At 47.4% G+C, this 25,794-nt stretch overlaps 1 protein-coding gene across 1 annotated transcript in view; it reads left to right on the forward strand.

The window, feature by feature from the left end:
* The window catches only part of LOC109499762 (translation initiation factor IF-2-like), a 28,846-nt gene extending 11,222 nt beyond the window's left edge, over nt 1–17,624 (forward strand). Inside the window, exons 4-5 of the mRNA XM_045062471.1 lie at nt 16,652–16,801; nt 17,214–17,624. Coding sequence (XP_044918406.1) covers nt 16,652–16,801; nt 17,214–17,265 — 202 coding nt within the window. The 3' untranslated portion in view covers nt 17,266–17,624. The remainder of the gene's footprint in view (nt 1–16,651; nt 16,802–17,213) is intronic.
* Nucleotides 17,625–25,794: the final 8,170 nt, after the last annotated feature.

Genomic DNA, 25,794 nt, shown 5'->3' on the forward strand with positions numbered 1-25,794 from the left:
TGACTGTTGTTTCTGATGGTTTTAGTTCAAGGAATCTTGCTTTCTATCACGTGTCTGGTTGTTTCTGTATGTTGAATATTACAGTTGTGATATTATTTGTAGAAATAATTTGCAGTGGGGTGATTTTGTCATTTGCCAAAAAGAATTTTCTTTTTGGCAGGTGCCTGGAGGGATTAGCAAACTGAGATCATGTTAGTTCATACTTAGGGCATGATGTTGCCCCAGGATGACTCAGAGCGGGGCTACTATTCAGGGAAGGGCTGGTTTTCAGTTCAGCTTTACTTCTAGGGTGCAGTCCTGTGGGGCTTAACCCAACGTGGTGTTTATTGGTCCCCTACCTTTGGCAGGCCCCTGACTTTGTTTTTTTTCTTCATTTTTCATTTTTTTTTTATTTTAGAGAGAGAGAGAATGCAAGTTGGAGAGAGGGGCAGAGGAGAGAGAGAGAGAGAGAGAGAGAGAGAGAGAGAGAGAGAGAATCCCAAGCAGGCTCCATGCTCAGTGAGGAGCTGGTCATGGGGCTGTATCCAACAACCCTGGAATCATGACTTGAGCTGAAATCAAGGGTCAGGTGACTGACTGAGCCACCCAGTTGCCTCTTAAAGATTTTATTTTTAAGTAATCTCTACACCCAGTGTGGGACTCGACCTCACAACCTGGAGATCAAGCGTCACACATTCTCTGACTTCAGCTCAGGTCATGGTCTCACGGTTCATGAGTTCGAGCCCCACAACGGACTCCATTCTGGCAGTGTGGAGCCTGCTTGGGATCTCTCTCTCTCTCTCTCTCTCTCTCTCTCTCTCTCTCTGCCTCATCCTCCACTCTCTTTGTCTCTCTAAATAAATAAATGTAAAAAAAAAACAAAGACATGCCAGTGGTCAAAGTGGTGCCACAAAGGGGGGTAACCAGGGGCCAGACCTGGTGTGGGGGGTCAGGAAGACCTTTAGGGGTCAGGGTGAGGGTATGCTGGCCGAGGGACACACGTGGGGCCCTGAAGTGGGCGGGTACAGGTGGGGGTGACTCTGAGAGAGAATAGTATGTCTGGAGCTGGGGTTGGGGGGAGGCCTGAAGCTGCAGTGCCATCAGGGGCCGGGTTTGGGGTCACCAGGGAGGTTTTATCCTGCTGAGGGAAGTGGTGATCTCATCACACTCAGGCCCTGGGCTGAATTCTGTGTCCTGGGCTGTTAGCGATGGAACTGTGTCCCTCCCAAATCCACACATTAAAGCCCTAATCTCCAGTCAGGCCTGGTAATGAAGGGAATTAAGATTTAGTGAGGTCATAAGGACGGGGTCCTAATCCAATAGGACTGGTGTCCTTATGAGAAGAGGAAAAGGGGCGCCTGGGTGGCTCAGTCAGTTGAGCGTCCAGCTCAGGTCATGACCTCAGGGTTGTGAGATTGAGCCCCACATTGGGCTCTGTGCTGAGCACAGAGCCTGCTTGGGATTCTCCCTTTCTCTCTCTCTCTCTCTCTCTCTCTCTCTCTCTCTCTCTCTCTGCCCCTCCCCTGTTCATGCTCTCTTGCTCTCAAAATAAATAAGTAAACTTAAAAAAAACCAAGAGTTGCACGCTCTATTGCCTGAGCCAGCCAGGTGCCCCATCCTGACTCTGATTTTTATCTCCAGTTGTGCAAGGCCATGAGAGGTGAGCTCGCCCTCACAGCCACGTCTTTCCAATTGGCACAAGCTTCCAGGGCGACTGCAGCCTCAAGTATCAGGGTCATCTGTCTGAAATCCCGTCCTCTCCTGGACCTCAGTGCAGCAATTCCCATGTTGTTGGTCTTGGCCATGAGTGACTGAATGGGTGATGGTCCTGACATCTAAGACGGGTGTCTGAGAGGAAGAACAGTTTAATAGAGAAAATCAACAGTTTGGTTTTGGGCATCTATACATATTTATTTTTAAATGTTTATTTCTTAGAGAGAGAGTGAAAGCACACAAGTGAGGGAGGGGCAGAGATTGGGAGACAGAGGATCCAAAGTGGGCTCTGTGCTGACAGCAGTGAGCCTGATGTGGGGCTTGAACTCATGAACTGTGAGATCATGACCTGAGCTGAAGTAGGACCGACTGAGCCACCCAGGCACCCCTGGACGTCTATATTTGATGAGGCTTTGGGATGTCTTGGTGAGAATGTTCCATGAGCAGCTGTGTATTTATGTCTGGAGATCAGTCAGTTATATAAAATTGTTAGTCTTCAACAGATGAGGGGCATTTTAACCTTGTGGTTTCCTTGAATGGAAATATTTCGATTTGATTTTTTTTTTAAGTAGGCTCCATGCCATGAATTTGCACTCACGACCCTGAGATCAAGACCTAACCTGAGATCAAGAGTCGGACACACCAAACCAACTGAGCCACCCAGACGCCCCACAAATTAACTTCTTTTTTTCTATTGAAGTAGAATTGACATACATTATGGTAGTTATAGGTATACAACATAATGCTTCAAATTTGTATATATTGCAAAATGATCACATGATAAATCTAGTTAATATCTGTCACCATACGTAGTTACAGATTTTTTTTTCTTGTGATGAGAAATTTTAGGATGTACTCTTTTAGCAACTTTGAAGTATGCAGTACAATATTCACAACTATCGTCCCCATGCTATACTCAATACTGTTTATCCCATGACTTACTCATTTTATAACTAGAAGTTTGTACCATTTGACCCCCTTCACCCTTTTCAGCCACCCTCCCATCCCTGCTTCTGGCAACCACCAGTCTGTTCTTTCTATTTTTGAGCTTGGTTTCATGTTTGCTTTTGTTTTTTATTTTTTTTATTAAAACTTTTTTTTTAATGTTTATTCTTTTTTCTTAATTTTTAAAAAATATTTTATTTATTTTTGAGAGAGAGTGTAAGCCGGGGAGAACAGAGAGAGAGAGAGAGCAGGGGAGGGGCAGAGAGGGAGACACAGAATCCAAAGCAGGCTCCAGGCTCTGAGCTGTCAGCACAGATCTCGATGCAGGGCGTGAACTCACGAACCGCGAGATCATGACCTGAGCTGAAGTTGGACACTTTAACTGATTGAGCCACCCAGGTGCCCCTGTTATGTTTTTTTTTTTTTTTTTTAGATACCATATATAAGTGAGATTGTATGGTATTTGTCTTTCTCTCTCTGACTTGTTTCACTTAGTGTATTGTTGTCAGGATCCACCTATGTTGCCACAGATGGCAAGAATCCCTTCTTTTTTCTGGCTATTTTATGGTACATGTATTTCACATTTTCTTTACCCATTCATCCATTGATGGACACTTAGGCTTCTTCCTTCCTTTGGTTATGGTAAATAATGCTGCCATGAACCTGGGGGTCCATATGTCTTTCTAAGTTAGTGTTTTCATTTTCTTCAGAGAAATACCCAGAAGTAGAATGGCTGGATGGTATGGTAGTTCTATTTTTAATTCATCGAGGAATTTCTGTACTGTCTTCCGTAGTGGCTGCCTCAATTTATATTCCCACGAACAGTGCACAGAGGTTCCCTCTTCTCCACATCCTCATCAGTTCTTGTTATTTTTTGTCTTTTTGATCACAGCCCTTCTAACCAGGTGTGTTTTTGTTTCTTTGTTTGTTTTGAAGTTTATTCATTTTGAGAGAAACAGAGAGAATGCGAGCAGGGGAGGGGCAGAAAGAGAGGGAGACAGAGAACCCCAAGCAGGCTTTGCGCTGTCAGCACAGAGCCCAATGCGGGGTTCAAACCTACAAAACCACGAGATCATGACCTGAACCAAAACTGAGAGCCCGACGCTTGACTGAGCCACCCAGGAGCCCCATGGCTATCAGTTCTTAGTTTAATTTTATTCAGTCTAGTTTTTAAACAAAATTTTCTTCATCAGTCAGTTTATACATACTTTTGCAACTTGTATTTCTATGAGTTCCAGTCTCCTGGATTGAGTTTTGCAGCTCTCCATTATGTCAAGCAGAGCTGACTTTTCCAAGACTTTTAAGGCAATCATAAATTTTACCCTGCAGGTTTACCTATCAGTTTTATTTTCCATTGTTGGGTGGAGCCGTCATAGTTTGTCTACATTTCTTAGGGAATCCAGAAGAAATTTTGGAGCAGTTTTGGGAATAAGACAGAAATGGAGAGAGAGATATGAAAGAATAGTTGAGGAAGGGGCATCTGCGTGGTTCAGTCAGTTAAGTGGTTAAGCATCTGACTCTATTTTGGCTCAGGTCATGATCTCACGGGTTCATGGGATGGAGCCCTGTGTCTTGGGATTCTCTCTCTCCCTCTCTCTCTTTCTCTCAAAATAAATAAATAAACATTACAAGAAAAGAATAGTTGAGGAACACTAGGAGAGAGGGAGAAGGAGAGGGGAGAGAGGGAAGGAGAGGGGAGAAGGAGGGACCAAGGGGAAGGGCAGAGAGAGAGAGGGAGGGAGGAAGGGTCGGAGAGAGGGGAGGAGGTGAGCAGGCTGAGGGGACCCCCAGTACAGCAGGTCAGAATACCCGTGGGGTTTAAGTAGGCAGGATAAAAAAAAAATGTCCTGCTTTAGTCCTCAGCCTACAGATGGTCACTGAAGCCCCGAATGAGATCGTCAGGAGAGAGAACCAAGCTCAAGGTTAAGGCTGAAGGGACTGCCCCTCGTGAAGGCAGGTCAAGGAGGATGAGGAGCCAGCCAGGTGGGCAGAAGGGGAGGAGGAAACCTGGTGCAGACCCCACTTGCACAACACCCAGCCTGCCCACCAGCCTCGTCCAGCAAAGGTGATCAGAGTGATGGGGGAACCATCTTCCTAAGCAGGGGGAGGGAAGGCAGACAGTGCCAGGCTGTGCTGCAGGAAGAGGCCCTGGGGAAAGGAAGGTTCCCCTATTCCTCCTTGTCTCCATGGACTCAGTCTCCTTGCCACTCCAGAGCCCAGCCTGAGGGTCACCCTGCAACAATGGCCTGGGGCAAGGAGGTGGGGGCGGGGGAGTGGGGGTTGCTGACATCTGGGATTCAACTGGCTGTTTCATCCTGGACGGTGGCCTGGGTTAAAAGGGCCCAGCAGCCCTCACCAGGTACCCGAGGGAGGCGCTGCTGCCCTGACCTTTGCTGGACACCTTACAGCACTGCTGCCCACGTGTCAGGTTCTTTGCCATAGGACCCCGGTCCCAGGTGGCCAGGTTTATTTTGCAAATAAAATTACAGAATACCTTCTGAATTGGAACCTCAGATGAACAAGGAGTTATTTTTTTGTATCATTTTTTGAAACTAAAAAGATTTTCATGGGGTGCCTGAGTGGCTCAGTTGGTTAAGCATCTGACTTCAGCTCAGGTCATGATCTTATGATTTGTGGGTTCGAGCCCCGCATCAGGCTCTTTACTGGCAGTTTGTAACCTGTTTCAGATTCTCTCTCTCCTCTCTCTCTGCCCCTCCCCTGCTCACTCTTCTCTCTCTCAAAATAAATTAATTATTTTAAAAAAATGAATAGGGGCGCCTGAGTGGCTCAGTCAGTTAACTGTTCACTTTCAGCTCAGGTCATGATCTCACAGTTTGTGAGTTCGAGCCCTGTGTCGGCCTCTGTGCTGACAGCTCAGAGCCTGAAGCCTGCTTTGGATTCTGTGTCTCCCTATCTGCCTCTGCCCCTCTCCTGCTTGTGCTCTGTCTCTCCCTCTCTCTCAAAAATAAATAAACATTTTTTAAAAACTAAAAAACTGAATAAACATTTACTTTAAAAATTATTTATTTATTTGCTTTCAATTTTTAGGGGCGCCTGGGTGGCTCAGTCAGTTAACTGTTTGCTTTCGGCTCAGGTCATGATCTCACAGTTTGTGAGTTTGAGCACTGTGTCAGGCTCTGTGCTGACAGCTCAGAGCCTGGAGCCTGCTTCAGATTCTGTGACTCCTTCTCTCTTTGCCCCTTCCCCTCTTGTGCTCTGTCTCTCAAAATATAAATAATAAAACAAATTTTTTATTTATCTGAAATTCAGATTTTTTAAAATATGTATTTTTGAGGGTGAGAGAGAGAGAGCGTGCAAGCGGAGGAGGGGCAGAGAGAGAGGGAGACACAGAATCCAAAGCAGGCTCCAGGCTATGAGCTGTCAGCACAGAGCCCAATGAGGGGCTTGAACTCACGAACCCAAACTCACCAACCATGAGATCATGACCTGAGCCAAAGTCGGATGCTTAACTGACAGAACCACCCAGGTGCCCAATCTGAAATTCAGATTTAACTGGGGGGTTTCTCTATTTTTTCCAGCAACCTTACCCCTCTCCGAGCTCTCCTTTTCTTTTTATCCCACCCCTGACTCAGACCCAGGTCAACAACTGTGTCCCTGTCTCCACTGTGGACCCCTCCAGGCCATTTTCCCCTCCAGTCACCGGCATCACTGGGCCAGTGCCTAGCTCTGATCTTGCCGCCTAAAACCCTGCCCGGAGGCTGCAAACTGAAGCCCGTGAACACGTTTTGTTTGGGGGTGGTAGTGTTTGCAATCTGGAAATTTCACTATAAAGACTGGGTTTCTGGCTTCTCAAAACAATGTGAAGCTATGGCAGCCTTGTATCCACCTTGGCTCCATTGCTAGGAGCTGAGAGTGCCTGTCCTTTTTGATGTGGAAAATGTCGGGGTTTGGAGCCCATGGACAAGGAAGAATTCTTCTTTTTTTTTAAATATGTATTTTTTTTAACCTTTATCTTATCCATTATGAGAGAGAGAGAGAGAGAAAGCAGGAGAGAGAGAGTGTGGGAGACAGAGAATCCAAAGCAGGCTCAGTGCTGTCAGCACGTAGCCCTACGCGGGGCTTGAACCCACAAACCGTGAGATCGTGACCTGAGCCAAAATCGAGAGTCGGGAGCCCACGAACTGAACCACCCAGCTGCTCCCCAAGAAAGAATTCTTGAGATGTCTTCGGTGCATAAAGGTGGGGTTTTTTTGTTTTTGTTTTTGTTTTTTAATGTTTATTTATTTCTGAGACAGAGAGAGACAGAGCATGAGTGGGGGAGGGGCAGAGAGAGAGGGGGACACAGAATCTGAAGCAGGCTCTAGGCTCTGAGCTATCAGCACAGAGCCCGACGCGGGGCTCAAACTCACAGACTGCGAGGTCATGACTGAGCCGAAGCCGGACGCTCAACCGACTGAGCCACCCAGGCGCCCCACATAAAGGTGGTTTTATTAAAGCACAGGGACAGGACCCGTTGGTAGAAAGAGCTGCATAGGGGTTGTGACAGGTAACTGATTATACAGTTTCAAGTTGGGAGAGGGTCAGGCATAGGGTAAGTCTGTAAGGAATTTTGGAAACAAGGTTTCCAGGACCTTGAGGGGGCTAGCTGCTGTTAGGAAAAGGTCATTGGTTACTGTTAGGAAAAGGTCAGTAAAACCTCAGTCATGAGACCCTTCAGATGTCTATCTGGGTCATATGCTTGGGGGATGATTTTTAACACATATCTTGGTGGGTAGAGAGAAAGGAAGTTTCCAAAGGAATTTCTATACGTTAAGGGAGACTTACAAGAACCTGAAGGTCAGGAGGATGTTAAGTTCAGATTGCCTTTTGCCCTTAGCAAAGTGTCACCATGGAGGCAGCTGAGCTCCTAGAGAAATGTCACTTTGCCTGTCCCAAGGACTTGTCAGTGGGCTATAGACAGCAAGGAAATTTAATTTTTCATTTGCTTTTGTTTCCCACATCATTTTTTTGAAGACGTTAGTCTCCACTTCTCCTGGATCCCCTAAATCTCACTCATCTCCATAACCTGGCCTTGTCCTCTTTGAGCTTTTGACCACTGACCTGCTGAGGTCACAGTTCCCAGCTTGACACTCAAGACCTTTCCCAGTCAGGTTGATGTGGGGAACAAAGGCAAAAGAAAAAAATTAAGGGCTCCTGGGTGGCTCAGTCAGATGAGTGTCCCACTCTTAATCTCATAGTTCAGGAGATCGAGCCCTGAGTCAGGCTCTGTATTGACAGTGTGAAGCCTGCTTGGGATTCTCTCTCTCCCCTCTCTCTGCCTCTCCCCTGCCTGTGCTTGCTTTCTCTCTTTTTTTCTCTGTCTCAAATAAACCTAAAAAAATAAATAAATAAGTTTCCTTATTGCCTGACAACCCAGTGCGACATCTTGAAACAGTAGAGTGACCTTCCTCTAAGAACTCAGCCACCTTAATAGTGACACTTTGCTAAGGGCAAAAGGCAATCTGAACTTAACATCATCCTGACCTCCAGGGTCCTGTAAGTCTACTTTAACATATAAAAATTCCTTTGGAAACTTCCTTTCTCTCTACCCACCAAGATATGTGTTAAAAATCATCCCCCAAGCATATGACCCAGATAGACATCTGAAGGGTCTCATGACTGAGGTTTTACTGACCTTTTCCTAACAGTAACCAATGACCTTTTCCTAACAGCAGCTAGCCCTTCAAGGTCCTGGAAACCTTGTTTCCAAAATTCCTTACCGACTTACCCTATGCCTGACCCTCTCCCAGCTTGAAACTATATAATCAGTTACCTGTCACAACCCCCATGCAGCTCTCTCTGCCCAGGGGTCCTGTCCCTGTGCTTTAGTAAAACCACCTTTGTATACTGAAGATGTCTCAAGAATTCTTTCTTGGCTGTTGGCCCCGAACCCCAACATTTCCACATCAAAATGACCTCTCTTCCACCTTCTTTCTCTATTCTGTTCCTTTCCTCACCTTCCTCTCCAAGCCCACTGGCACACTGGATGGCTCCTTTGCATGTCCCATGCATCTGGACACTAAAGGGGTGAAAAATATATCACTCCTGGCGCACTTGCGTGGCTCAATTGGTTAAGCGTCCGACTTTGGCCTAAATCATGATCTCACCGTTCCCGAGTTCAAGCCCTGTGTGAGGTTCCGTGCTGACAGCTCAGAGCCTGGAGCCTGCTTCAGACTCTGTCTGTCTCTCTCTCTGCCTCTCCCCTGCTCGCACTCTGTCTCTCTCACTCAAAAATAAACATTAAAAAAAAACCATATATATATATATATAATATATATATATATATCATCCCCAAATGTGCCTTTTTGGCATATTATTTCATGCTGGCCATTTTATAAAAGCTGATTATTTTTAAAAAAACAGCAGACAGTGGCAAAACTAAGTAGTTACCCATTTGACATTTACATTTATAAAGGAAATCTTCATTTGTTAGGGTGTCTCCCCTTAAGTACCAAAAAGAGGAAGATATCTAAATCTTTAGAATCTTCAGTCAGTGGCTAAGGCCCGGGTTTAAATCTGCATCACAACTTTACTCTTGGGTCCTGTGCTTTTCCGTTAACTTCCCATAACTGACTCCCACCACCAACATCCTTTGACTCTGGCTGAAGATGGTATTTAAGATGATGAGCTTTGGGGGCGCCTGGGTGGCTCAGTCGGTTAAGCGTCAGACTTCAGCTCAGGTCACGATCTCGCGGTCCGTGAGTTTGAGCCCCGCGTCGGGCTCTGGGCTGATGGCTCGGAGCCTGGAGCCTGTTTCCGATTCTGTGTCTCCCTCTCTCTCTGCCCCTCCTCCGTTCATGCTCTGTCTCTCTCTGTCCCAAAAAATAAATAAATGTTAAAAAAAAAAAATTAAAAAAAAAAAAAAGATGATGAGCTTGGGCCATGGTGGGGTCGGCAGTGTTACTCAATTTTCCCGGGTCTCCCCCTTGTGCACAGGAGTTATTAAACTTAAACAAAAAAAGTTATTAAACTTTTGTATGCTTTTCTCCTGTGAATCGGTCTTACATCAATTTAATTATTAGACCAGGCAAAGAACGTAGAAGGGAAGAAGGAAACTTTTGCACCCCTACACCACACTGTCCCTGTCCCCGCTGGCCCACCCCTAGCTAGTGGGTGATTCTCCTCCCTGTGGTCACACCCTGCTCATTCATCCAGGATCATATGAACGTCACCCATGAGACCCTCTCTGCAATCTCTCCACTGGACAGTGTTCCCTGCTCACTTCTTTGGCCACCCACAAAACTATATGTTACCAGCTATGTCCTTGGTGCATACACGCAGATGGATTCCCAGGGAGGTGTGTCCACTCTGCAGATGCTGGGGAAATGACAAGGAAAATTACCCTGGGGAGCTCCCAGGTGAATGAGGGCAGAGCTCCTGGGGAGGAGAGGCCCCTGAGCTAGGGCGTGGGCGGGGCTGAGAACAGGTTCCCCTACTGGGAAAACATTTGGCTGCCTATCCCTTGGCAGAGGCGTTTCCAGGACTGAGGGAGCTCAGGCACCCAGTCTGAGGGGGTGTGGCCCACCTTGAGCCTGTGGGTGCCTTCCTTCCTGGGAAAGGAAGTGAGTGGGGAGGGAAAGGGAGTGGAGCCAGATCCCTAACTGTCCCCAAGGCAGGTTCAAAGTGGTAGACTAGCATAAGTAGTGGGAAAACAGTGGAATTTTTAGAGCAAAGAAAGATCATGACCTGAGCCAAAGTTGGATGCTCAACTGAACCATCCAGGTGCCCCGATTTTTAAAATTAATTTATTTTATTTTATTTATTTTGAGAGAGAGAGAGAGAGTAAGAAGGGGAGGGGCAGAGAGAGAGGGAGAGAGAGAGAATCCCAAGCAGGCTCCACACTGTCAGTGTAGTGTCCGATGCAGGGCTCGAGCTCACAAACCGTGAGACTGTGACCTGAGCCGAAATCAAGAGTTGGACGCTCAACCTACTGAGCCACACAGTCGCCCCAAGGCAAAAAAGTTCTGTAATGAGTTACTAGAATATAAGACCCATGAGGGGCAGGGATTCTGGTCAACTTGTTTTCAGAACAGCTGGTGACTACTGAATAAATAATTGTGTAAGGCACAAATGAGTGAGTGAGCGAATGAATGTGGTACAGAAAGGGATGGGCAGAGTCCAGGAAGGGACGTGAGGAGGTGTGGAAATACCAGGTCCCAGGTGAGGGTCTAGAGAGAGGGCAGGTTGGGGACTGGGTGATGGCCCAGTGGCTGGAGATTTAGAGGTGACTTTACAGCGTTTACTTTGAGGATTGGCCCCATCTTTACAGGAACTCTGCATGGGGTCTGGCCCAGAGCAGCTGCTCTCGAAGCTAGCTACTTCGAGCACGGGGTCTGCTCGAAGACAGAACCGCCTGGCTTGCCTTTGACTCCAGCAGTCTGGAGGCTGGTCTGGAATTTCCTCCCCCAGAAACTCAGGCTTCTCACTGAAGTTCTTCCCAGTTTACTTAGAACCTTTGCAGACATTGCCTCATTTGATCCTTATCACAGCCCTGACGGGTGGGAGCCATTAGCTCCATTTTACAGAAGCAGAGGTTGTGTGACTTCACCAGGTAAGACATGGCGGACGTGGATCCAGACCCAGGTCTGCCGGCCTCCAAATCCCGGGTTCTTTCATCATTTAGCTGGAAAGGTAAGAGGAGCCGATGTGAAAGAGTGTTAAGATGGCACGTGGAGTCAGTGCTAAGAGGGGGATTAATAGTAAGAGCTCCTGTTCATTGAGCATTTCCTGTGTATCTGGTACTGCTCCAAGTGCTTGACGTGAGTCACCTCATTTTTCTTTTCTTTTCTTTTCTTTTCTTTTCTTTTCTTTTCTTTTCTTTTCTTTTCTTTTCTTTTCTTCCTTCCTTTAAAAAAAATTTTTTTTTCTTAGAGCAAGCAGGGGAGGGGCAGAGAGAGAGAGAGAGAGAATCCTGAACAGGCTCCACACTGTCAGTTGAGAGCCTGACGTGAGACCCGAACTCACAAACTGTGAGATCATGACCGGAGCCAAAATCAAGAGTCAGACACCCAACCGACTGAGCCACCCAGACGCTCCTCGCCTCATTTACTTCTTTTTTTTTTTTTCAACATTTTTTATTTATTTTTGGGACAGAGAGAAACAGAGCATGAACGGGGGAGGGGCAGAGAGAGAGGGAGACACAGAATCGGAAACAGGCTCCAGGCTCCGAGCCATCAGCCCAGAGCCTGACGCGGGGCTCGAACTCACGGACCGCGAGATCGTGACCTGGCTGAAGTCAGACGCTTAACCGACTGCGCCACCCAGGCGCCCCCCTCATTTACTTCTTGAATGCTCTCTGGATTTGGTCCGTCATTACTTCCTTATTACAGATGTGGTATTGGCAAAATATAAGGGCTTTTGTCACTTGGGCTGACACTACCAGGGAAAGCCTCAGGAGGAGTTACGCCAAGCTGGGGTGAGACGTGGGTGGGTGAGGAGGAAGGCTCTCTGAGAGGAAGGACAGGTTAAGCAAAGGTATGGAGGAAAGGGCAGAAAGGACAGTTCTGTCACAAGATCAGAGAGGCCCAGGGGGCATGCTAGCTAAGTCTCTGGCCCGCCTGCTCTCTAGAAGGAGCCAGACTTAGCTGAATGAAGTCTGGCCACAGCAGGTCCTAGGGCAGGGGCTTGGGTGAAGGGGGTTGTGAGAAATAAGCCCACTGACCCAGTCAAAGGAGGGACACAGAGACCCGGAGCACAGTGAAGTGAGGCTTTAATTAGCGTTCTAGCAAGAGCAGGTGTCTGATGGACAGACACACTCTGGGCGGTTACAGCAAACAGTTTATCTCCTAGCATGAAGCCCCTCCCTTGCTTCTTCATTAGCTGAGGACTACCAGGTTACAGTCTTTCCCTGACGGAGGTCGCCTATGCCCATGGAAGGCAAAGTAGAAGGGACACATACTCTCTTTGCTACAGCTACCCCCCCCCCCCCCCCGAGGTCACTTGCTTGGGCCTCACAGGCAGAGTTTACAATGCTTGACTTGCCTAAACGGGAGCATGTTTGGAGTAGGGGCCAGACAGGCTAGTGATTTGAAGCCACGTCCAATGGAGCACTGGGGAATATTTACCCTGGGCGGGGGTGTGATCCTAACCTTCACGTTTATTTTAAATTTGTATTATTTTTTAAAGTTTGTTTATTTGTGTGTGTGTGTATTTTTTTTTTTTTTTTTTTTTACCGTTTATTCATTTTTGATAGAGACATAGTGCGAGCAGGGGAGGAGCAGAGAGCGAGGAGTTTCCAGGCTTTGAGCTGTCAGCACAGAGCCCCATGCAGGGCTCGAACCTATGAACCTTGAGATCATGACCTGAGCAGAAGTTGGACACTTAACTGACTGAGCCACCTAGGCGCCCCTATATGTATTTTTAATGTTTGTATTTTTGAGAGAAAGAGTGTGAGGCAGGGAGGGGCAGAGAGAGAGGGAGACACAGAATCCGAAGCAGGCTCCAGGCTCCAGGCTGTCAGTACAGAGCCTGATGCAGGGCTCGAACTCAAACTGTGAGATCATGACTGGACGCTTAACTGACTGAGCCAGCCAGGTGCCCCCTAAGTTTATTTATTTTTCAGAGAGATTGAGAGAGAGAGAGAGAGAGAGAGAGAGAGAGAGAAAGCATGTGGGGGAGGAGCAGAAAGAGAGGGGGCAGAGGTTCCAAAGCAGGCTCCTTGCTGACAGCAGAGAGCCCAACGTGGGGCTCGAACTCATGAAGAGTGAGATTATGACCTGAGCCACCCAGGCGCCCCCTAACCTTCAGGTTTAAAGGGCAAAGATGGGGTGGGAGGTCGATTCTGTGATACCCCAGGAAAAAAAATCCAGGACCAGTGAAGTGTGTGTGAGGGAGGTAAAAAGGAGAGGCAACAGGGAGGCGGATTTCAGCTCCGCCCAAGGCTGTCTCTTCTGAACATCATAACTGTTTCAAGATGTAACAGATAATGTCAGGAAGTGGCCACCTCCCTGGCACGAAGGTGGGGGGCAGTGTTTAGGCTGAGCCTGGGCAATGGCTTCTACCACTGTTCAGAGGGAATCCAAGTGCTGCGTGGGCAGGCCGAACTGCATGCCCTTTGTGGTTTCCTCCAGCCCTAGAGGGCTGGATTCTGTGCCCACAGACTGGATGCCAGGGTGAAGGAGCAGGAAGAGCTAAAAATGGCTTGTGCACTGCTGGCTTGGAAGCCTGCAAGGCGGCGGCAGCAGCTGCTGCAGGTACAAGCTGGGAACCGAGGATGAAACTGAGTAGCAGGAGGGGCAGAATGTTACGTTTTTGTGTGATGCTGCTTGAAAGGCAAGGACTGTAGAGGTCAGAGCAGTCAGGTCTTTTGACCTTTCCATGCCTCTCTGTGTCTTTCTTGGAAGAGTAGCCCTCAGACAGTGTTGTAAGAGGATTTAGATGGAAACACGCTGGTTGGAAGCCACTGGATAAAGGTGAGCGCCTCCCCCCCACCCCACGCACTGCCTGAGAGGCTTTACCTTTCCTGGAGGGAGTGTGCACAAGGTTCCTGCCCAGGTGGCCAGAAGCCTGACTTACTGATTTCCATCAGCAAGAGGGAAAGTCATTTTATTTTATTTTATTTTATTTTATTTTATTTTATTTTATTTTATTTTATTTTATTTTATTTTATTATTTTATTTTATTAAAATAAATCACAATATCACAGTTCCCTTTCCCATCCTGGAAGTTCATTTACAGCAGCTTCCTCCAGGAAGCACTCCACACCCACTGTTCTGGTCTCCACCTTGTCTCTCTTGGATTGAGGGCTCAGCAGTCCAGGTTTGTGTCCGGGCATGAGGTGGCCCGGAGCTGGCAGGGCTCCTAGATGTCATCCAACAAGACTTTCCCTCTTGCAGATGGCCCAAATGTCTGTCAACTGACAAATGGATAAAGAGGTGGTGTGTGTGTATATATATATGAAGGAATATTACTCAGCGATGAAAAAGAATGAAATCTTGCCATTTGCAACAAAGTGGATGGAACCGGAGGGTATTATGCTAAGTGAAATAAGTCAGTCAGAGAAAGATATGCTATGATTTCACTCATACGTGGAATTTGAGACACTGAACAGAAGACATGGGGGCAAGGAAGGAAAAATAAGATAAAAACAGAGGGAGGCAAACCATAAGTGACTCAAATACAGAGGACAGAATTTGGATTGAGGGGGTTAAATGGGTGCATTAAGGAGGATGAGCACTGGGTGTCATACATAAGAGATGAATCACTGTGTTCTCCTGAAACCAAGACCACAGTGTATGTTAACTAATTTGAGAATAATAAATAAAATGAAATAATGAAATAAGATAAAAATAAAAACAGTGGGTGTGGAGGGCTTCCTGGAGGAGGCTGCTGTAAATGAACTTCCAGGATGGGAAAGGGAACTGTGATATTGTGATTTATTTATTTTTTTAAATTTATTCACTTTGAGAGAGAGAGGGAGGGAGAACAAGCAGGGGAGGGGCAGATAGAGAAGGAGAGAGAATCCCAACTCGGGGCTCTTATCTCGCCAGCTATGAGATCATGACCTGAATGGAAATCAAGATTGGCCGCACAACCGATTAAGCCACTCAGGTGTCCCTGTGATACTATGATTTATAACAACAAATAAGTACTTGGTCTTCATCCCAGTTTCTGGCACCAAGCTCCTAAAACCCTTGGAATTTCCGAAGTGGTGAGAGCGGCAAAAGTGTCTTTTGTTATGTTAATGAGGTGACTTTGGGGACCCCCCCCCTCCATGGGGACTGGTTGCCTGGAGAACAAACCACGTGATTAGAGGGTTGGAAATTTCAGGCTCACCCCCTGCACTGAGAGGAGGGGAGAGGGACTGGAGACTGAACTGATCTCACCAGTGGTGGGCGATTTAATCATTCGTGCCTGTGCAGTAAAGCTCCATAAACACCCAAAAGCATGGGGTTCCGAGAGCTTCCGGGTTGGTGAGCACGTGGAGACTTGGAGAGAGTGGCGCTCCTGGAGAGGGCCTGGAAGCCCCACGCGTTGTCCCTGTACCCTGCCAGATGCATATCTTCCATCTGGCTGTTTCTGAGTTACAGCCTTTATAATAAACCGGTAATCTAGTAAGTAAAGTGTTTCTCTAGGTTCTGGGAGCCGCTCTAGCAAATTAATAAAACCCGTGGGAGGAGGTCACTGGAACTTACCATCCATAGCCAGTCAGTCGGAAGCACAGTAACCTGGATTTGCGATTGGCATCTGAAGGGGTGAGGTGGGGTGGGACAGAGGGGTGGCAGTCTTGTGGGGCTCAGCCCTTAACCTGTGGCGTCTGATGGTCTCTCCAGGTAGACAGCATCAGAATTGAGATGAATTGTCGGACACCCAGCTGGTGCCGGAAAAACACTTGGGGGTGGGGAAAACACCCGCACGTTGGAACTGGGGTGTAGAATCGGAGGAACACACTTCTCTGAGTTTCCCTCCTTTTCATAGTTTTGACATTGAATCGTGGAAAATGTTTTACATATCCAAAAAAAGTAAAGTTAAACCAGAAAAGAGAAAAAAGCAAACCTGAACTGGAATACGAATAGAAAAAAAAACAAACCTAATTATATATCAAATCAGTAACATTCCCGCACACACTGAAGAATCCTTGATTCCGGTACCCATTAACGGAGCATTCTCCAAGGATAAAAAGAACAGCTCTCAAACCCTGACCTTTGCTAAGGCTTGTTGTAGGAGTGGTTTGATGGCGTATTTCTGAAATAATTGTGTGTGTGCTGCAGGATACATGTACTTTCTTGCAGTTTTAAAGAAGGGTGTGATTTCCTTGAGCTCTCTGGGACTGCTTCTAGCAAAGCAAACATTTTAATAAGTAGACACTTAGCAACTGACCTGTCAGCACTTGGGATCCAGACGGGCTGTGAAACCAGACTCCACCCCCATCTCTGAGCGGTGATGAGTCACTGAGTGGACAGCGCCCCCTGCAGGACACTGTTGGCCAAGAACGCGCCTTCCTTCAGCAGCCCTTGGATGTTAATTACAATTTTTCCAACACCAAAACTTGGTGGGACCCTCTTCCTTCGCCTAGGTGTCACTGGAGGAGATCGACTGCGTTCATAGAGTCTGTCTTTCCCATGACTCAGTTATGGACCAGTGGAAAGGGCGGAGTTTACGAAGTCGGACGGAACGAAGTTAATACAACACAAACGGAGGTCTTAACCGTGGAGATAATGAAAAGGTGAGGATGAATTCGGATATGGGAATGGGAAGAGGCTTTCCCAACGTGGGTTAGGTTATAAAATCAAGGGGACAGAGCGTGGGAAAAGGGGGGGACGACAGTCTGGAGCGGCCAGGATGAACAGGGCGGCAGCTGTTCCTTGACCGTCACTGTTCATCGGTTAATGGCTATGATGGTCAGACGAAGCGCCTCTAAGCAGCAGGTGCGCGGGCAGACCTCCAAGGTGAGTGGTCAGCGGTGGGCCAGGTAAGGCCGTGTTAGTGTCCGGGTCTGCCAGACTCCAGAATTTGAGTTCGTTCCCCCGCTGGTTGACGGTAGCAAAGAGGGTCAGGCACTCCAGGACTTCCCGCCAGGGTAGGGAGGAGGTGGAGCTTCCTGGGCTCTGAGCCATTCTCTGCCTTTTCTTCACCAGATATCAGCTCGTAGGCAGGGAAGGGGGACTGAACGACCCCCCCCTGGGATGACTGACAGCCTCCAGCCACCTCCCACGGACTCCCTATCTCCATCTCCTTGTGCCTGAAGCCCACAGCGATGCCCTTACGCAGGTGGACAGCAGCGGCTCAGGGGCTGGCGTGGGGTAGGTGCACAGTTCACCGCCAGGTGGCCGAAGGCTCTAGTTCAGAGCCTTACCTTGTTCAGCAGCAACTGTGCACCAACCTACTCAACACCCGCAATGAATGACATTTGAAGCTCAGAACCGTGCCAGACTGAGGGGCGTGCATGTGAAATGCATCTGCGTGGCTCTCTCCTTTATTTACTGCTTACTACTTGCCAGTCACTGTGCTAAGCACTTGGCAAGTATAATGTGGAGGAGAGTTTTGAATTGTGTCACTGTGTTTTTTTTTCCCCCTCTGTCTTCCCTTGGCTGTGACCTCCCTGCCAAAGCCATCGTTTGCCTTGGTCTTGCTGCGGGAATGTAAAGCTTTTACTCCAGTTCAGATCTGAGAGCCAGCAGGGTTGGAAACAAGAAGGATTTTGTGAACTTTTTTAGTTCCCAGGCCTGGCAGATAAGCTCAGATGTCTTCAAACTAAGGGTACACAAACTTCTGGGGTGCACAGTCTTTCCAGGTGCAGGGGCTGGGAAAACCAGAAAACAGGTTTTACTAATTTATTGACTGATACACAGAATCTGAAAAAGAATCTTTTTAAAAAATAACTGATTTTTATTTTATTTTTTATTTTTTTAAGTTTACTTATTTTGAGAGCAAGAAAGTGAGCAGGGGAGGAGCAGAGAGAGAAGGAGAGAGAGAGAATTCCAAGCAGGCTCTGCACTGCCAGTGTGGGGCCTGATGCGGGGCTTGATCCCACCAACTGTGAGATCATGACCTGAGCTGAAATTAAGGGTCGGAAGCTCAACTGACTGAGCCACCCAGGTGCCCCTCCTTTTTTTTTTCAAGTGAGGTATAATTTTTTTTAACTGAGGTATAATTGACATATAACATTATATTAGTTTCAGGTGTACAACATCATGATTTGGTATTTGTATATATTATGAAATGATCATCACAATAAATCTAATTAACAGCCACCAGCATACATAATTGCAAACATATTTTTCTTGTGATGAAAACTTTTAAGATCTACTGTCTTCACCTCTCCTTTTGTCTAGAAATGCATTAGTCTCAGGGCACCTGGGTGGCTCAGCCGGTTAAGCAGCTGACTTCGGCTCAGGTTGTGATCTCAGAGTTTGTGAGTTTGAGCCCCGCACTGGGGCTTTGCACTGGCAGTGTGGAGCCTGCTTGGAATTCTCTCTCTCCCTCTCTCTCTCTGCCTCTCCCCTGATCACTCTCTCTGTCCCTCTCTCAAAATAAATAAATAAAAACTTAAAAAAAAAAAAGAATCATCCTTAGGTGGGGACAGCAGGTGCCTCTGAACAGCAGGCATAGTGGAGGTTAGGGATGCTGAGCAGGGAGCACGGTCTCTGGAAATATCAACCTTTTCAGGACAGTTGCAGTTGGCTGCAACTGACAGGTGATATTTCCATATTTCTTTTTTTTTTAAGCTTATTTATTTATTTATCTCTACACTTGATGTGGAGTTCGAACTCATGACCCCAAGCTCAAGAGTCATGTGCTCTTCCAACTGAGCCAGCCAGGCACCCCAGTATTTCCATATTTCTTTCAGATTATTTGTGGTATTCAAGAATGGAGTCTAACTTGTCATATCAAACCGCATAAAGTATTCTAATTACAGTCTTCATCTTATAAAATGTTTCATAATCTATTTCTGTTATAAAAAAAAAGACTGCTAGCACCACATCTATTAGTTTTTAGCAGTATATGCCTCAATAAAAGATGTTTTTTATGTTTAAGAATTACTCATCAAAATTTGTTTTTTCTGTTCTTTTGGTCAATTGTGTACTCATTCTGTTTGTACTGGTAATTCAATTCAGGAGACACGTTTAACACTTAGGACTTACGGTTGGTAGGGAATAAAGTAAACTTCAAAATTTCAGTTTATATACTTTTTTGGTTCTAGCCAAGTATGATAAAGTGGTCGATAAAAGACTTTAAAGCCTAAAAATACATCCCCTTATGGCAAAGATGTACAGAGGATGTGGAATGGAAACATGGATTTAAGGAGAAAAAGGAAAAAGTGTAAAATTTCCAAATGTTGGAGAAGAGCTTGCTGGTGGATTTAAAAACCTGAAGATAGCAGGGAAGAAAGTGTTTTAATGTTTAGACTCCACTGGATACATTTAGAAGACTTACATAACAGGGGCACCTGGGTGGCTCAGTCAGTTGAGCATCTGACTCTTGATCTCACTCAGTTCTTGATCTCAGGGTCATGAGTTCAAGCTCTGCATTGGGCTCCACGCTGGGTGTGACGCCTACTTAAAAAAAAAAAAAAAAGACTTACATAATAGTTTTTTATGTTAAATATTAGTATTTACATCAGGTGGCAAATTCCAACCCTTGTAATATTTTTAATGTTTTATTTATTTTTGAGAGAGCTAGACAGACAGAGCATGAGCCAAAAGAGGGGCAGAAAGAGAGGGAGACACAGAATCTGAAGCAGGCTCCAGGCCCTGAGCTGTCAGCACAGAGTCTGATGCAGGGCTCGAACTTATGCACTGCAAGATTATGACCTGAGCTGAAGTCAGATGCCCAACTGACTAAGCCACCCAGGTGCCCCATGAGAATTTTTCAAATGTTTTTTTATTTTATTGTTACTAATTTTTGAGAGAGAGATTGAGCGGGCATGCAAGTAAGAGAGGGGCAGAAAGAGAGGAAGACAGAGGATCCGAAGCAGGCTCTGCACTGAGAGCTCAGAGTGTGACGTGGGGCTCGAACTCACGAACTGTGAGATCACAACCTGAGCCGAAGTCAGACGCTTAACTGACTGAGCCACCCAGGGGCCTGTCCCTTGCAATAATTTAAATATTTAGTGACTATTGTAGATGTCATCTTCAAAATGTGCAAGGGTGTACACACAAGTTTTAAAAACTTCTTTTAGGGGCGATAGAAGTGGATCAGTCAGGATGCTCAAGGTATGCTGCATAACAAACAGTCCCAAAACCTTCATGCCTTGTAATAGCAGCAGCTTCTCCCTCACACTAAACACCAGCTGTGGGTTGGTGGGGGGTTGGTGGGGGCCCTGAGTTGTGGTGGGGAGCAACATGTTTTGCTCTTGTTCCCATCATGAATAGTCACACGGCCAAGTCAACCACAGGAACAGGAAGTATAATCCTGCCACATGCTAGGAGGCAGAGGGCTGGAAATACATGATGAACAGCCTTAGTGTTTTTTTTGTTTGTTTTTTAAAGTGTATTTATTTATTTTTTAGTAATCTCTACACCCAATGTGGGGCTTGAACTCATGACCCAAGAGTCACATGCTCTTCAAACTGAGCCACCAAGCACCCCTGTTTGTTTTTTAAATCTTTTTCTTTTTTCTCTTATTTTACTATTTTAAAAATTATTTTTAAATTAAAAAAACTACTTTTCTAATTTTTTTTTTTTTGAAAGAGAGAGAATGAGAGTGGGAGGAACAGAGAGTGGGAAACAGAGGATCCAAGGCTGGGCTCCCCTCTGCCCACACAGAGCCCAATGTGGGGCTCGAATTCATGAACCCTGAGATTATGACCTGAGCCAAAGTCGGGTGCCTCGCTGACTGAACCACCCAGGCGCCCCTATTATTTTTTTTAATGTCTCTGCTCAATGTGGGGCTCGAACTCATGACCCTGAGATCAAGAGTCGCATGCTCTACTGACTGAGCCAGCCAGGTGCCCTGAACAGCCTCAGTTTGGAGACCAATGGGCCAGATCATAAAGTTTCTTTCAGCATACAGAATGATCCCACTAAGGCCCTGAGCAGAAGGGACTATGGCAGAGGGAGGCCCAGGATGTCCCTTCCTCCTGCCACCACAAAATGAGGGAAGGACAAGAGAGTCACAGGCACATATTCCATTTGCTTCCTTTTCAGGGTGAAGCCACGATGGGGGAGGCCTGACAGATACATCCAGAGAGATTCAGGGGAGCAGTAGCAGGTGTCTGAGTCTGTTCGGGCTGCTGTGACAGAAAACCACAGACCGGGTGGTTTGTGAACAACAAATTGATTTCTCACAGCTCCGGAAGCTGGAAGTCTAAGATTAGGGTGTCAGCATGTTTGGGTTCTGGCGGGGGCCCTCCTCCAGGCTGCAGACGGCAGTCTTCTTGCTGTGTCCTCACGTGGCAGACAGGGCAGGGGAGCTCTCTGGGGTCTCTTTTGTAAGGGCACAGATCCCATTCGTGGGAGCTTCACCTTCAGACCCGATTACTGCCCAAAGAGCCCACCTCCTAATTTCATCACATTGGAAGTTAGGATTTCAACATACGAATGGGGGTGGGGGAAGGGCACTAATATTCTGTCCCTAACACAAAGGCAGAAGAAAGCAGCTGGTAGAGGAGCCTGAGACAGGGTTCCTGGCTCCCCATGGCCTGGGGGAAGCATGCAGGGATCCAGAAGTTCCCACCCGCCTCCTGGGGAGAACATGAAGGGGCTGAGGGGACCAGTGGCCCAGCAGAGGTCTAGGATGGGGACAGACGGACTGCAAGATGCATAGTCTTTATGGTCACAGGCAAATGGCTGGGCCCAGAGACATCAGTAGTGGCCCAAAGGTCCGATGGGACCAGTCACCCCCTAGCCATCACATGTCCATGGCCGGACCAAACCAGATTGACCCTCCACTTCAGGGGTCAGCATGGATCTGCACCGGATTCCTGGCCTTTCTCCCTATCACTCCCACATGTACCCAGGTGTCGTTTTGGAGAGGCACACAAGGACGGGGTGCCTTATCACATCCATCCGAATGACAGGAAGTTGATCTGAAAGAGATTGTCATTCAAGAGATTCTCAAACCATCCCTGATTCAAAAGTTATATGTGGAAAGGGACTTGGAAGAGACCGTTTTGGACCAGAGGAGATTGAGATACCAAGCTCAAGTCTTGACAAGCCCCATGACTTGTGAAGGAGATGCACTTGACCCCATTTACTTTGCACATCTAAGCAGTGGTGCGGACAAATCTCAGCCATCCCCCACGCATATCACCCCAACACTCCTTGGGGTGAGAGCTGGTGTTCTCCCTCTTGTAGAGATGAGTAAAGAGACTTTGCGGTTTCCCAAGGACATGTGGTTATTGAATCCCGGACTCTTCAGCTGCCCAGCCTGAGCATCTGAATTGCACCGGCCTCCCTCCCAATTCTCCAGTCCCTCAAAGATAGCTGTGGCTGCACCAGTCAGAAAGGCAAGCTTTCTGCTATCACAGGAAAACACTGCTTTATAGGCGCACTGCTAATTTGTGAATATCAGAAGCCAGAGAGAAGGCACGTTTGGGCAAAATTGTTGTTTTGTGCTGGTCTCTGCCTGTCTGTAACGAGGGTCGTGGCTGGACTAGCCCTTGGGGTTCCTGATACGATTGCAAGACACATGGCTTCAGCAAAACCCAGGACACTTTGAAAAAAGAAAACAAGGTTTATTACAAGTCCTGGAGAGTACACGGCATACCTGGGACCACACAGCAAGGTCACAGGGAGAGTGAGAGCCTGGGGCCGTGCTTTGATTGGGGTTGAGAGTAGGAGCCTCAATTTCTTGGGTTTGCTCTGTATTGGTGAATGTAGAACCTAAGAAGGGAGATTACAGCTCAGGAAGAAAAAACTAGTGGCCAAATCAAAGGTCTCTAAAACAAAAGAACTTCAGGGGGTACAGCCTGGCTCAGTATCTAGTGTGTGGCTGGTAATGGGTTTATTCAAGATAGCAGTCTTTGGAGTGCTTGCCTCGGCAATCAAATGCTTAAGTCAGGCACCTGCATGCATTGCAATTAAACACACACACACACACACACACACACACACACACACAGACCCAACCGTCAGGTGCTTATGCTACGGGGAGGAGGCATCGGAGGAACAGGCTTCTAGATGAGGACTTCCAAGAGTAAGTTGGCACGATCCATGCGGTTCTGGCGCTGTCTGCTCAGGTGTAAGACATCAGGAACAGCTGGGGACAGACCTGCTCTTTGGTGTTCTGAGAAGTGGCCCACACAGGATAGAAGGCAGCGGGCTGGCCACAAACTGGTTTCATCAGATCCTTTGCCTGTGTCCTCCTCGCCCTGGGGTCTCAAACCTCACTCTCAATATCCCTGAAGTGGAGGTTTTGGTCAAGCAGGAGGGTTGTGTGGCCTGCCCCAGAACAGGGCAAGTCCTATCTGCCTCCAGTCACACTGTCTATGCCTCCAAATGTTGTCCTGCTGTGACCAGAGGCTGAGTCATGGAGTGACGGGGTCTCCAAAACAGATGCTTGGGAGTTAGATCCAATCATGCCCTGCTAGGCCCAAGCAGTATCCTCTGGGGAGTTTTTATAGGAATTAGAGCTTCCGTCACCAGTACAGAAGCAGGGAGCATTTTTCCTGATCCCTTTCCCCAGTAGCCACCTCGTGAGGTTTCTTTGTCCCCAACTTATTTTGAAAAAAGTTCAACGGGTCAAGTTTTCCAAGAGCAAAGAAATTGTTTGGAAGATGCTTAGGTACAAACTTGTTTTGGGAGGAAGTTTTCTCACTGCTGAGCCAAATGTCTGCCCTTCAGTAAAGACTGGCCCAATGTAAGGTTTGCAGGGGGCTGGGGCACCTGGGTGGCTCAGATGGTTGAGCGACTGACTTGAGTTCAGGTCATGATCTTGTGGTTCACGGGTTTGAGCCCCACACCTGCCTCTCTGCTGTCAGTGTGGAGACTGCTTTGGATCCTCTGTCCCTCCCTCTCTCTGCACCTCTCCTGCTCATTCTCTCTCTCTCTCTCTCTCTCTCTCTCTCTCAAACAAATATTAAAAAAAAAAAAAAAAAAAGATTTGCCGGGGGCCAATTTGTCACCTATGAATAGAGCAGGGTCAGTGGGCAATCTGTGTGACAAGAACAGCAGCTGTGAGAAGCAAATGACCACTAGGGGGCAGTAAGAGCTGGTGGATGCGCGACCGCTCAGTACCTGGTGACTCACCCGTGGTTCCCCTTACTTGCAGCATGGGACCCATGGGCACTTAACATTTATCAAGGCACTTATATAGCAAGAAGTCTTCTTGCCTGTATTTGGTGGAGGGAGGAACAGGAATTACCGGGAAATATTATTCCCACGCAGCCCACCCCGTGTATATACCCCCCACCCCCTACCTGGCAGAGGAAGGAGTTGGGGGTGGGGATCAGAGCTCCTCAAAGGCTGTCAGGCTGTGCCAGGAGGGGTGGAATGGAAACGTTTGGTGTATTTCAAGAGAGACTGCTGTGGTCTTTGAAGGGGTGGAAAAAGGGAAATGGCCCCACCTCTCAGGCATGGTTTCCAGGGAGTGAGAAGCACAAGGCTTGGGGAAGACAGGAGGGACAGGTGCACATGCCTGCGCAGGCTGTGCCTTCCTGATACAGCAGTCCTCTGGGTGGGTTCGGCCTCAAAAAGACAGGGCAAGGGGGCGCCTGGGTGGCTCAGTCAGTTGAGCATCAGACTCTTGATTTTGGCTCAGGTCATGATCCCCAGGTCATAGGATGGAGCCCCTCATCATGCTCCTTGCAAAGTGTGAGGCTGCTTGGGATTCTCTCTCTCTCTCTCTCTCTCTCTCTGCCCCTCTCTGTCCCTCTCCCTTGTTTGCAGTCTCTCTTTCTAAACAAACAGACAGACAAACAAACAAAACCGGGCAAGAGTGGCATAGTGTCTGGAACTATGAAGTTCATGTTGGCTAGTGACATGATCTGCAGGAGGGCAGCCCGCATCCACATGCAGAGCTGAGCTGTGCCCTGAGAGACTGGAGTTCTCTGCAAGTTAGGGAAGGTTCTCAGGATCTTCTCTCCTCCCTATTTCCCTCCCTTCCTCCTCTCCCTTCTTTCCCTCCTCCATGGGAAATTTCACACATACCTACAAGTAGAATCAAGAGAACAATGAACTCCCTGGGGCCCACCAGCCAGCTACAGAGAGCAGCATGTTTCCAGCACCCTTCTTTCATCTGTATCCACCCCCCCCCCCACCTCCGCCCTCCACTTCCACCACTGGATTATTTCACAGCAAATCCTAGACATTATACCATTTTATCCATACATATTTTAGGCTGTATTAAAATTTTTTAATGTTTATTTTTGAGAGAGAAAGAGAGAGAGACCGAGAGCATGAGCAGAGGAAGGGCAGAGAGAGAGAGAGGGAGACACAGAATCTGAAGCAGGCTCCAGGCTCTGAGCCATCAGCACAGAGCCCAATGTGGGGCTCGAGCCCAGGGATGGTGAGGTCATGACTTGAGCCGAAGTCACAGGCTTAACCGAATGAGCCACCCAGGTGCCCCTCCACATCTTTATTTTCAAACAAATCATAGACATCATATATTTTCACATGTAAATATTTCAGTATATGTATTTAAAGGGATATGCCCTCTGGATGCCTTCCTCACCCCCTTTGGGCTCTAACACCTATTTACAGGTCTCTCTCTGGGCTTATCTGTTTAGTTCCATTGGTCTATTTGGCTATCCCTGTGCCAATACTACACTATCATAAT

Source organism: Felis catus, chromosome A1 (assembly GCF_018350175.1).
Source record: "Felis catus isolate Fca126 chromosome A1, F.catus_Fca126_mat1.0, whole genome shotgun sequence".
Lineage (NCBI taxonomy): Eukaryota > Metazoa > Chordata > Mammalia > Carnivora > Felidae > Felis > Felis catus.